The following is a 12,960-nucleotide window of genomic DNA, read 5'->3' as shown; positions in this document are numbered from 1 at the left end:
GATGCGTGTGTGTGTGTGTGTGTGTGTGTGTGTGTGTGTGTGTGTGTGTGTGTGGGTCCTGACAGAAGTGATGTTACATGATTTAAGATAACTTATGATTTAAGTTATTAAGTTATATTGGATGATCAGTTCACTTCTGTTAAACTGAGGCGCTACAGCGATCTGTCACTCCACATTAAACAGCGCCAAAGCTGCATTTATTGTTTGAATTCTGCAATACAATGGACAAAAATTTAAATCTGACACTTTGTTTCATATTAAAAGTACCAATGCACAATGCTTATTGCGATTGATTGGATGGGAGATGCCCTTCAATGTTCTGTCCATTAACTGAAAACAGGCTAGACTAATCGATTCTTGGGATTTAAGAATCTATATCGTTCCGTAAAAATGAGAATCGATTAAAATCGAGATATCGATATTTTTTACCCAGCCCTACTCATTGCCATATGATATAAAACCTTAATTCCCACTGCAGTTGGACTGAATTGTTATTATAGAGCCATGGGATTATTAATTCATATTTAATCAGTATAGTAGAATGATGTGGTGCATCCCTACATCTTTGCAGCAGAGAGGACGAGGATCTCCCGGAGGGTTCTGTGGAGTTTGATCATCTGAATCACATAAGTGTGTCTGGGATCGTGCTCGTCCTCAGTGTGTGGTGTGGGAACAGATTTGAGTGACTGCAGGATTCTTCATGAAGAACATCCTAAACAATGACTCTTCACTTCCCTCTCGTAACACTTTTCCCCTTCAAAGGAATATAAAGCATCAGCTTGAGTTTTTATCATTAGGATCCAGGCCAGTTTTAGTACGGCACTGATGAGTTTATCGCTGCATCACGTTATATTCCACTGTTAATACTTTTACAAGCATGTTCTGGAATGAATTTTCACGAGAGGCGAGAACTTCCCTGAAAGCTGTCATTCCTGCACTAAGGTTACGTAAGATCTCAGGCAGTTCCTATTTTCCTCCCATTATTCTTTTCTTTCAGTTTCTTCCTGTTCCTTTGCAAAGCTTCACATTTGCGCTTAAAGGCTTTGGTCTGAAATGGTGGATTCTGGGAACAGGCTGCTGCGGGGTCGGGTCGTTTACGTGCGGCTCTTCTTTCTCAGCGCTTTGTGAGCACACAGCTGCTTAAACACAGCTGTCGACTGATGTTTACCACCAAACACAGCGCATGCAGGCCGGGCCGTGAGATTAGACTCTCAGTTTAATGTCGTCTGTCAGAGTTTTATTTTTATTACTTTCCTCGGATCTTCCATGATTTCTTTGCCAATGTAAATGACCGATCAGAAATGAACTGCAGTTAGTTTTGGCTTTCTGAACCTCTCCGTCCACAATGCTGAATGCACTACTGACCTAGAAGGAAACTAATGCTGTATTTATTTAATAAAAGCAGCTTAATTTACTGATATTATCATTGAGCACTAACGTTGCAGAGATGCAGGCGAGCCACTTTTCCTTTATCTTAGCTTGACCTTTCCTAATCTCACTGGTTTTCAAATCATTTATTCCTTGAGTAAGCAAAATATAAGTTTAATAGTACTGTTTAAACTGTATGTCCCTCAGTGATTTCCATTGGTTTGATGGACTGTTCAAAAGTTTGGGGTCTGTAAGATTTTTTTAATGTTTTTGAAAGAAGTCTCTTCTGCTCGTCACAACTGCATTTCTTTGACCAAAAATACAGTAAAAACAGTGAAATATTATTAGAATGTAAAACAGCTGTTTTCTATGTGAATCTCTGTTAAACTGTAATGTATTTCTGTGATGCGCAGCTGTATTTTCAGCATCATTACTCCAGTCTTCAGTGTCACATGATCTTCAGAAATCATTCTAATATGCTGATTTGCTGCTCAACAAACATTTCTGATTATTAGCAATGTTGAAAACAGTTGTGCTGCACAATATTTCTGTGGATTTCAATATTTTCAGGATTCTCCGTGTGAAAAGCTTTATTTTAAGAGTAGGTGTGTGTATGAGTCTCTGTGTTTTTGGGCTGGATCTCTCACACACTCACACTCGTGTCAGCAGCAGACGGAACTCCTCGAGCAGCACAATCTTGTCCTCCAGCGACAGCAGCTTCTCCATCCTACAGGCCAGCGTTTAACAGCATTCAACCGAAACAGGAGCTTTCACACAACAGGAGCTTTTTCTCTGTGTGCCGTGGCCCAGAGAACAGGCTTCTTCTGTCAGGAGCTCATGAGTGTAGAAGGAGAGCAGGTGACGGTAGATAATATATCAGTCTTCTCTGATTCTCAGTTCAGCCACTGAATCCAGCTCTGACAGACACGAGCGGTTTCTTCTCATGAGAAACACCAGGTCTCTCGTCTAGAAAGAGCATTTTAGAGGAGTTATGGACCAAAAGAACGACACTGTAACATTACACTGCTTTACAGGTGCAATAATTGTAATATGGTAGAATAGAGAATTTAGTTCTATTCAAACCCAATTCAAATTACACAAAAAACTAAACAGCCAACCCTACGGATTAAAAAAATGAGATGAAATTAAAATTTACCTTACTTAATTTTTCCAAGTCTTATTGTGCATTAATCATCTACATTAACATTCAAAAGCTTTTTTTTTTTAACTTTTATAGATCATGGGTGCATTAAATTGATCAAAAGTGACAGTAAAGATATTTATAATGTTACAAAAGATTTCTATTTCAAATAAATGCTGTTCTTCTGAACTTTCTGTTCATCTGTGAATCCTGAAAAATAAAATGTATCTCAGTTTCCACAAAAATATTGTGCAGCACAACCGTTTTCAACATTGATAATAATCAGAAATGTTTGTTGAGCAGCAAATCAGCATATTAGAATGATTTCTGAAGATCATGTGACACTGAAGACTGGAGTAATGATGCTGAAAATACAGCTGCGCATCACAGAAATACATTACAGTTTAACAGAGATTCACATAGAAAACAGCTGTTTTAAACTGTAATAATATTTCACTGCTTTTACTGTATTTTTGATTAAATAAATGCAGCCTTGGTGAGCAGAAGAGACTTCTTTCAGAAACTGAAGCTGATTCTCACTGCACAGCTGGTTGTTTGAGTCTGTGCCTCGTCTTCTCTGCAGTAACGCTGGCTCAGGTATGAACAGATATCACAGATTCATATCTCAGTGGATGTGAAGGGAGTCGTGTCGGATCCACGTAATGAACAGAGAAACAGATGTGTTCCTGATCTCTCCGTCAGCAGCTCCTCGTGTGCCATCATAAACACGCTGCCTTTAGCTCCACAGGATCTGTAGTGTTTGGGTTTCTCAGCGGCTGATATCGGCTGTGTTTCTGCTTGGTCTCTATACGCAGCCGGCGGCCGATTCATCAGAAACTTGGAGGAAACTCAATCAGACTCAAGAGATGCTTCGTAGTTTCAGCAAAGGGTCAGAACAGCTGTAGTGTTGCTAAAAAAGAGGATCTTCTGCCAAATATGATCAATCATCATCAGTCATAACGAACACACATAGAATCTCTGTAATAAGTCACTGTAATACAGAAAATAATGTTTTATTTAGTCAGGGCACCATGCATATGTATTTACTTTGAAGTTTGCATGCTTTTGCAAATGAAACATGAAACATTTATGTGGTTTAGCATTTAGATCTGCATCTACGATGAAAACAAAGTCAAGGAAAGCAACATCATTTCTGAAAAATCTGTGTAAAGCAGTTGAGTCCAGTCAGTGGTGGTGTTTCTGGTGTCTCTGATCTCTGTGTGAGTGCTGGCCGTCAGCCACGGCTGTGCTGATGTAAAGCTGAACGAGTGAATACTGTACAGATCTGTGGAGCCAAGACATTCACGAATCATCCCAATTATTAGGGGAGACTGGGGCTGGCTGTCACACTTTATATCTGTATTTCGCAAAATGCTTTTCAGCATTTCCACCATTAGTGGCCAGAACATTTGATGCAGCACACCTTCTGTGACAACATGCCCCAACAGCAGGACTATAGAGGCCCATTTCTGCCATGGGATAAAATAAAAATAAAAACAGTAATTGCAACTTTTTATCTCAAAATTCTCATAAAAATTACCCCCCCTCCCCCTCACAGTTCTGAGCTAGATTGCAACATGTAAACTCAGAATTAAGAGGGGGGGAAAAATTTAATTACTAAAAAAAAACAAAAATACACAAAACAATTCATTGTTACAGGAAAAAAGTTAAAAAGTAATAAAAATATTGTAACAATAAGTTTTGTTTTGGCCAGCACATATGTGACCATTGAGCACAAAACCAGTCATAAGGGTCCATTTTTTAAATTGAGATGTATACATAATCTGAACGCTGAATAAATAATCTTTCCATTGATGTATGGTTTGTTAGGATAGGACAATATTTGGCTGAGATGTAGCTATTTGAAAATCTGGAATCTGAGGGTGCAAAAAAATCTAAATATTGAGAAAATCATCTTTAAAGTTGTTCAAATGAAGTTCTTAGCAATGCATATTACTAATCAAAAATTAAGTTTTGATATATTTACGGTAGGAAATTTACTAAATATCTTCATGTAACATGATCTTTACTTAATATCCTAATGATTTTTGGCATAAAAGAAAAATCTATAATTTTGACCCATACAATGTATTGTTGGCTGTTGCTACAAATATACCCCAGCGACTTAAGACTGCTTTTGTGCTCCAGGGTCACATATTTTTCAGTAATAAATTGTAACAGTATTGCATAAAATATATGAGTCAAATTATTTTATTATTAAACAAGCAAACAAAAGCAAAATATTGAGCTGTGTAATTTCTAGCGCAGTCTTTCCAAACCAAGCTCTTCTGTCGTCACTGCTTAAATATTAACATTGTAAATTGTGTTTGAAACTCTTTGAGCAAAGCAGGCAGGAGTGTGGCCTGAATGTTTGTGAATAAACCTAGCACTCCCATGATGCTCCTCTTCAGATTGCGACACACCTGTGCTGCTGCTGTCTCTGTTTCACACCGTCAGACGGTCAGCGTGATGATCTCTGGATGACCGGATGTCTGCACAAATCAGCCTTTCAGTGAGTGATCTGACGCGGACACCGCAGACGTCATCAGAGACATTTCATGAGCCGCTCAACTATGCAATATTTCTCAAACTCATTTGTGGTTCTAGAAAGAAAATTCCACTGATTTCCATTGACACTTGATTTGGGCCACTAAATAACCAGCTCAACCAGAAGAAACTAATAGCATCTGTTTCTCAATCAGAAACTACTGACCCCACTTACTGACTCTCCATAGTGTTTACCAGTCCTAAACACAGTGCTTATTGACTAGTAGCACTGCTGATGAGCGCTGGGTTGGTTGAAGTACTGATTAGTCTCTAGTGCTCTGAAATCATCTGCTGTTTGTGTGTGGATCACACAGCGGGTGAAGCAGGGAGATGCTGGTAAGTGGCAGATACTGGTTTTGTGTGTCTGGAGGGAGAGGCAGGAGCTGGTAATTGTTCGGAGATAAGGCTGGTTTATCCTCGTCTCTCTGTGTCCTGAAGCAAAGGTCAGCGCTGCCAAAGCCGTTATAAACTGTGTACGTTTGGCCAAGTTTTACCAAATACAAATGTTCTTGTGCTCCGCTGACTTTTATTCAGATTGCATACATTCTGCTCATGTATTTATTCTTTAAGCATTTGGTGTTGATTAGGCGAGATCCTTCAGATTTGCTCCAGTGTTGTTCTCATGGATGAGCTCATGAATGCAGTGAGGCCTTTCCTCCTCTGAGGCTCATGGGAGCATCTATAGATTGAGTTTAACACTCCTCCCTGTGCCGGCCGGTCTGCCAAATGCAGTACCTCATTTTGGACGACTGAGATTCTGCTGCCTTTGCTGCTTTTCTCCGTCCATGAGCTCAGACAGTTAACAGTAATGTTAACATTAAGTGTAATTGTTTTAATTGACAATTGGAATACTGGAATAGTACATAGTAGAGATGTTTGAACTGAAGTCACTTTCAAACTCATGTGAATCTGCATGGAGAAACCTCTCATCCTCAAACGTGATTCCTGACTCCGTACGGCTCTCTCTGTGCGGATGAACGTGATGAACTCTGCCCACGGACAGCTCTTCAACCTTTGGTCCATTCCACGGAAAGAAACGCTATATAAAGTCCTCCTTGTTCTTCATACTGACATTACACTTGACCTGAACCCCGTGAGAGGCAATCAAACCTTCAGCTCTTATCCAGAAGCCTTTGATCGTCTGACCTTCATCTGGTCTGGAGTGAACCTCTCTGCTCCATTTCATAAACCTGCAATAAATACACGCTGTTCCCAAATGTCTTCATACTTGCTAAGTGTTTCCACTAGTTGCACAACAGGCTGGTGAAATCTTATTAAAGCAAACATCTATGGAGAATTCATGAACTGTAAAATGTGCAAATGGAAATAAATGATAACAAACACACAGATTATTAGTGTGATCATTGAGTATGTTTTCATGCATAACAACGACATATTTCGGGTTATTAGGCTTAATCGCTGTAAGATGTGGACATATTCACTGTGACACATACAAGACTCCAAACCCAAATCGATGCGTGCTTTCATGCATATAAAGAGGTAAATAAACTTTGGTAACACTCTACTTGAAACCTTTATATGTAATGCATTATACAAGAATGTAATGCCTTATTTATGATTTCATGAATTTTAACCACAGTTATAACACTTATCTGTTCACTGTTACACTTTTAGAAAGTATAATGCATTAAAACATGACGAACAACAGATTTGAGAGGTGTCCACGCTGCGTGTGATCATATGTGTAAGACTCGTTAGTGAGTGTAACTGTTGAAGCTGAAGCTGGATTTGGCTTCAGTGAGGTTGAACATCCGTCTTATTGCCAGCTTTCTGACTTCACGATCTCCTCATTGGTTTTATTTACCCCAGCTGCATCAAATCATGTGTGCAAACACTTGCACTGGTTGATATGACTCATGAATTTGTTTTTAGACTGTTTTATATCATTACATTTTAAAAAAACCACGCTGAGATTCCTTGACTTCATTTGACGTTTGGGACCGAATGTTCGTCGAGATGAGCTGAACTGGATGTATGAAGCTCACCCAGGTGAATTATCATTAGTGAATGAGCAGAAGCTCTTCGTTAAGTTGTTGTGTGAATGCTAAGATGGCATTTCTTGCTATAGAAATTAAAGCCATTAAAGAGCCTGTGGTCCAGCTCTCCAGCACGTTCCTCGCAGCAGATCCATTAGCCGCACTAACGGCTTCCAGATGATGACTCATGAATTTGTTTTTAGACTGTTTTATATCATTACATTTTAAAAAAACCACGCTGAGATTCCTTGACTTCATTTGACGTTTGGGACCGAATGTTCGTCGAGATGAGCTGAACTGGATGTATGAAGCTCACCCAGGTGAATTATCATTAGTGAATGAGCAGAAGCTCTTCGTTAAGTTGTTGTGTGAATGCTAAGATGGCATTTCTTGCTATAGTGCGCCATTAAAGAGCCTGTGGTCCAGCTCTCCAGCACGTTCCTCGCAGCAGATCCATTAGCCGCACTAACCGCTTCCAGATGATGGGCCTGTAACAGAGCGGCTGATTGTTTGTGCTTCTCCTGCGCTCTAATCGAGACCATGTGTGCGTTTCAGTTCTGATCCAGTGTCTGCTGATACCAGCTCAGTTTGGTGTGCTGGGTTTGTTTGGTTAAATGTAAATGATGCTAAAGCGTGATCCGCTGTGGTACAGTAGTTCTGGCAGACGCTGCTGTTTTGGTTTCTCATCTGTGAGGGAAGCAAGCAGATCTTCTGAAAACAGAAGGCGATTGAAGTGAAGATGCAGGAGCTGCAGGGATGCCTGGAGGGAGTTTACAGCGCAGGATAACGTGTGCTAATAAAACTGCAGAACCGCTCGCCGGATCTCAGCTCATAAACAGGAAAATGCATTGTGTGATTATAAAGACTTTTATTTAGCCATGAATTATTAGCAGGACTGAGACCGTAAAGAAACAATAGAGATGGAAAGATGCTTTTACGTTGGCACTTATAATAAAATCTTTTGTTTTGTAAAGCATGCATTGTCTGCAGATGGGATCAGAAAATCTTGTGTGTTGAACTCTGATTGCTCAAGCATATGTTTTCAACATTGATAAAAGGATCATGTGACACTGAAGACTGGAGTAATGATGCTGAAAATTCAGCTTTGATCACAGAAATAAATTACAGTTTAACAGATATTCACATAGAAACAGCTGTTTTACATTCTAATAATATTTCACTGCTTTTACTGTATTTTTAAATGCAGCCTTGGTGATAAATAAATATATACAAATTATTTTTTAAATGTATACAATTACATGCATGCATACACACACACACACACACACACACAAAAGCGTCTGCAAAGTGCATGAATGTAAATGGGCAAAAATGATCAGAGAATGTAAAAAAAATTATAAAATATGTTTTAAAGATAAACAAAAGACTAATGGGTTTGAAATGACATGAGTGAGAGGGAGTATCCATTAAAAATCTCTTCTTTACTCAGCCTCATGCCATTCAATACAATTTTGGAACGTCATGACTGACTTTATGTATATATACTGTATATATTATATATATATAAACATACACACATAAATTTATTTATATATAATATAATAATATAATATATATTTTTATTTTTATTTTTTATACATCTGATTCAGAAAAATACCGTGATTAATAAATAACTGAAATTATTCTTCTGTCTGTTGCTTCTCATGTTGAATGCTAAAAGATATTAACACCTTCCATTTTTAATTAGATGTGACTATTACTATTTTATATTTATAATTACGCATTACATGAGCCTTAGAAATTGGCTTTAAGACAAGCACCACAGCTCAACATTCACTGACTGTTATTGTTATTTGTGGACATTTTTCCTCTCATCTGTGGGGCTCAGAATGAGCTAGAATGGCTCTGTTTGGACACGTTCATTAACTCTGGTCTCTGTCTGTGCAGAACGGGCCTCGAGCGCTCAGCTGGACCTCACCGAGCTCATCGGCGTTCCTCTGCCTCCGTCTGTAACCTTTATCACGGGCTTCGAGGGCTTCCCGGCGTACAGCTTCGGTCCGGACGCTAACGTGGGCCGCCTGACGCGCTCCTTCATCCCCGACCCGTTCTACCGCAACTTCTCCATCATCGTGACGGCCAAACCCAGCTCTCGGCGCGGAGGAGTGCTGTTCGCCGTCACAGACGCGCTGCAGAAGATCGTCCATCTGGGAGTGTCTCTGGCGCCGGTGGAGGACGGGTCTCAGCATGTGGTTCTGTACTACACCGAGCCCGGGTCCGTGCACACACAGGAGGCGGCTTCCTTCAAGATGGGCGATCTGACGGGCCGCTGGGCACGCTTCACACTGACCGTACAGGGAGAGGAGGTGAGGCTGTACATGGACTGTGAGGAGCACCATCGCGTGGCCTTCCGCAGGAGTCCAGACCCACTCACCTTCCAGCCCAGCTCCGGCATCTTCATAGGGAACGCCGGAGGAACCAGGCTGGAGCACTTTGTGGTGAGATAATAATAATAATAATAATAATATTATTTCCATAACATCTTAATTATATGTATTATTCATTAATGTATTTATTTATTAATATTATTATGCATTTTAGTTTTCTTATTAATAATATAATTTCAATAATATCTTATGTGTGTGTATATATATATATATATATATATATATATATATATATATATGATCAGTGGTTAGTAGATGATCAGTGGTGTCAGTAGATGATCGGTGTGTCAGTAGATGATCAGTGGTTAGTAGATGATCATGTGTTAGTAGATGATCGGTGTGTTAGTAGATGATCGGTGGTTAGTAGATGATCGGTGTGTTAGTAGATGATCGGTGGTTAGTAGATGATCGGTGTGTTAGTAGATGATTGTGGTTAGTAGATGATCGGTGTGTTAGTAGATGATCGGTGTGTTAGTAGATGATCGGTGGTTAGTAGATGATCGGTGTGTTAGTAGATGATCGGTGGTTAGTAGATGATCGGTGTGTTAGTAGATGATTGTGGTTAGTAGATGATCGGTGTGTTAGTAGATGATCGGTGTGTTAGTAGATGATCGGTGGTTAGTAGATGATCGGTGTGTTAGTAGATGATCGGTGGTTAGTAGATGATCGGTGTGTTAGTAGATGATTGTGGTTAGTAGATGATCGGTGTGTTAGTAGATGATCGGTGTGTTAGTAGATGATCGGTGGTTAGTAGATGATCGGTGTGTTAGTAGATGATCGGTGGTTAGTAGATGATCGGTGTGTTAGTAGATGATTGTGGTTAGTAGATGATCGGTGTGTTAGTAGATGATCGGTGTGTTAGTAGATGATCGGTGGTTAGTAGATGATCGGTGTGTTAGTAGATGATCGGTGGTTAGTAGATGATCGGTGTGTTAGTAGATGATTGTGGTTAGTAGATGATCGGTGTGTTAGTAGATGATCGGTGTGTTAGTAGATGATCGGTGGTTAGTAGATGATCGGTGTGTTAGTAGATGATCGGTGGTTAGTAGATGATCGGTGTGTTAGTAGATGATTGTGGTTAGTAGATGATCGGTGTGTTAGTAGATGATCGGTGTGTTAGTAGATGATCGGTGGTTAGTAGATGATCGGTGTGTTAGTAGATGATCGGTGGTTAGTAGATGATCGGTGTGTTAGTAGATGATTGTGGTTAGTAGATGATCGGTGTGTTAGTAGATGATCGGTGTGTTAGTAGATGATCGGTGGTTAGTAGATGATCGGTGTGTTAGTAGATGATCGGTGGTTAGTAGATGATCGGTGTGTTAGTAGATGATTGTGGTTAGTAGATGATCGGTGTGTTAGTAGATGATCGGTGTGTTAGTAGATGATCGGTGGTTAGTAGATGATCGGTGTGTTAGTAGATGATCGGTGGTTAGTAGATGATCGGTGTGTTAGTAGATGATCGGTGGTTAGTAGATGATCGGTGTGTTAGTAGATGATCGGTGGTTAGTAGATGATCGGTGTGTTAGTAGATGATCGGTGGTTAGTAGATGATCGGTGTGTTAGTAGATGATCGGTGGTTAGTAGATGATCGGTGTGTTAGTAGATGATCGGTGGTTAGTAGATGATCGGTGTGTTAGTAGATGATCGGTGGTTAGTAGATGATCGGTGTGTTAGTAGATGATCGGTGGTTAGTAGATGATCGGTGGTTAGTAGATGATCGGTGGTTAGTAGATGATCGGTGGTTAGTAGATGATCGGTGGTTAGTAGATGATCGGTGGTTAGTAGATGATCGGTGGTTAGTAGATGATCGGTGGTTAGTAGATGATCGGTGGTTAGTAGATGATCGGTGGTTAGTAGATGATCGGTGGTTAGTAGATGATCGGTGGTTAGTAGATGATCGGTGGTTAGTAGATGATCGGTGGTTAGTAGATGATCGGTGGTTAGTAGATGATCGGTGGTTAGTAGATGATCGGTGGTTAGTAGATGATCGGTGGTTAGTAGATGATCGGTGTGTTAGTAGATGATCGGTGGTTAGTAGATGATCGGTGTGTTAGTAGATGATCGGTGGTTAGTAGATGATCGGTGTGTTAGTAGATGATCGGTGGTTAGTAGATGATCGGTGTGTTAGTAGATGATCGGTGGTTAGTAGATGATCGGTGTGTTAGTAGATGATCGGTGGTTAGTAGATGAGGCCACGCATGACGCTCAACACACAGATCTTGTTTGTAAATCACTGCATTGGCTGAATACTGTGGTGGTTTCATTGGTTTGATCAGTCGATTGGTCTCGTCTGTGCCTTGTGTTTGTTTGCTTCATCAGCTCTAGAATGTAATTTATCCGCATTTGTTTTTTCAGTAAAAAAAAAATCAACCCAAGTGTTTGTTTTTATGTTTAAAAATGATAATTCTAGCTCATATGAGATGATTGCACTAACATCAGGAGCCGAAAAACAGCTACTATTATATTTGACCTGCTGTGTTTTGCAGTTTCTGTGAGTTTTATAACTTATCACACACGCTGACATTTCCCTGTTTCCAATAAGGTTTGATGTTTTATATGCAATTATTTGGATTATTGTAGACCATTTAGACCATTATTTTAGATTATTTTAGATTTCTTTGTGGGCAGAGCTACATGTTCTGTTTCTCTTTGCATAACTGATTCAGACTGAAATGGAAGAGATAGTTCATATCAGTTGTCGCTCAAAGGTCAAGACAGAAGGTCAGGGCACAAGATTTTGCAATGGGGTTTAAATTGGTTGCTTAGAATCGCAGGATCCTCACAATAGCACATTGTGTGTGAGGGTGAAAGATTTCCCGACACAGATTCAAGTTCAACTTGGTCAAACAAATTCAGCACATTGACCAACAGAAAGCGGCCTGGTGTGACAGTGTCTTCAGCGTGAGCTGTGCTTCATACAGCGCTACTCTAGTTTTGACTACAGACTATATGCACCTTTTTGGTCCATGAAATGTTGCTACAGTAATGTGACACACCTTTATTGTGTACAGTAGTATCTGGCAGGAACACATTTATCTGGAAGCCTGTTTATGCCATGGAATACAAAAATAAAAAAGGTTGCAAGATGTAAACCCGGAATTCAGAGAAACAAGAAAGTGTGTGTGTGTGTGTGTGTGTGTGTGTGCTGAGTCAACATGCAGACTGTTCATCTGACGGTCAGAGTAAATGAGTCTTTGAGGAGCACAGCACTTACAGCCACGGTCTACTGGCCACAAACACACACCAGAACACTGTAAATACACCATCCACACAGTTCAACTGTTGTTTACAAAAATGACAGAAAATTGAAAATACATATTAGAGATGATTCAGCTGAAATTAAATAAAAATGATATTTTAAACACAAATCTGAGTTAAATTCACTCTTTGGAAAGACTTCATCAGGTTGCACAGTTTGAGAGGCGCTGCTTTGAGTTCTCCCAAAGGTTTTGGATGAAATCCCCTCAACCTTGTGTATGTTGTAAGTGTTAGTGACTCTGGA

At 39.9% G+C, this 12,960-nt stretch overlaps 1 protein-coding gene across 4 annotated transcripts in view; it reads left to right on the top strand.

The window, feature by feature from the left end:
* The window catches only part of LOC107655707 (collagen alpha-1(XV) chain-like), a 58,674-nt gene that overhangs the window by 11,408 nt on the left and 34,306 nt on the right, over window positions 1–12,960 (top strand). For all 4 annotated transcript variants that reach the window (XM_016443284.1, XM_016443285.1, XM_016443283.1 and 1 more), the window contains exon 3: window positions 8,962–9,509. In XM_016443284.1, the coding sequence (XP_016298770.1) occupies window positions 8,962–9,509 (548 nt within the window). The remainder of the gene's footprint in view (window positions 1–8,961; window positions 9,510–12,960) is intronic.

The sequence above is a fragment of the Sinocyclocheilus anshuiensis genome, unplaced genomic scaffold (genome assembly GCF_001515605.1).
Source record: "Sinocyclocheilus anshuiensis isolate Anshui unplaced genomic scaffold, SAMN03320099.WGS_v1.1 scaffold631, whole genome shotgun sequence".
Classification (NCBI taxonomy): domain Eukaryota; kingdom Metazoa; phylum Chordata; class Actinopteri; order Cypriniformes; family Cyprinidae; genus Sinocyclocheilus; species Sinocyclocheilus anshuiensis.
The sequence above is the reverse complement of the archived record's forward strand: the minus strand, read 5'-3'. Positions and strand labels throughout refer to the sequence as shown.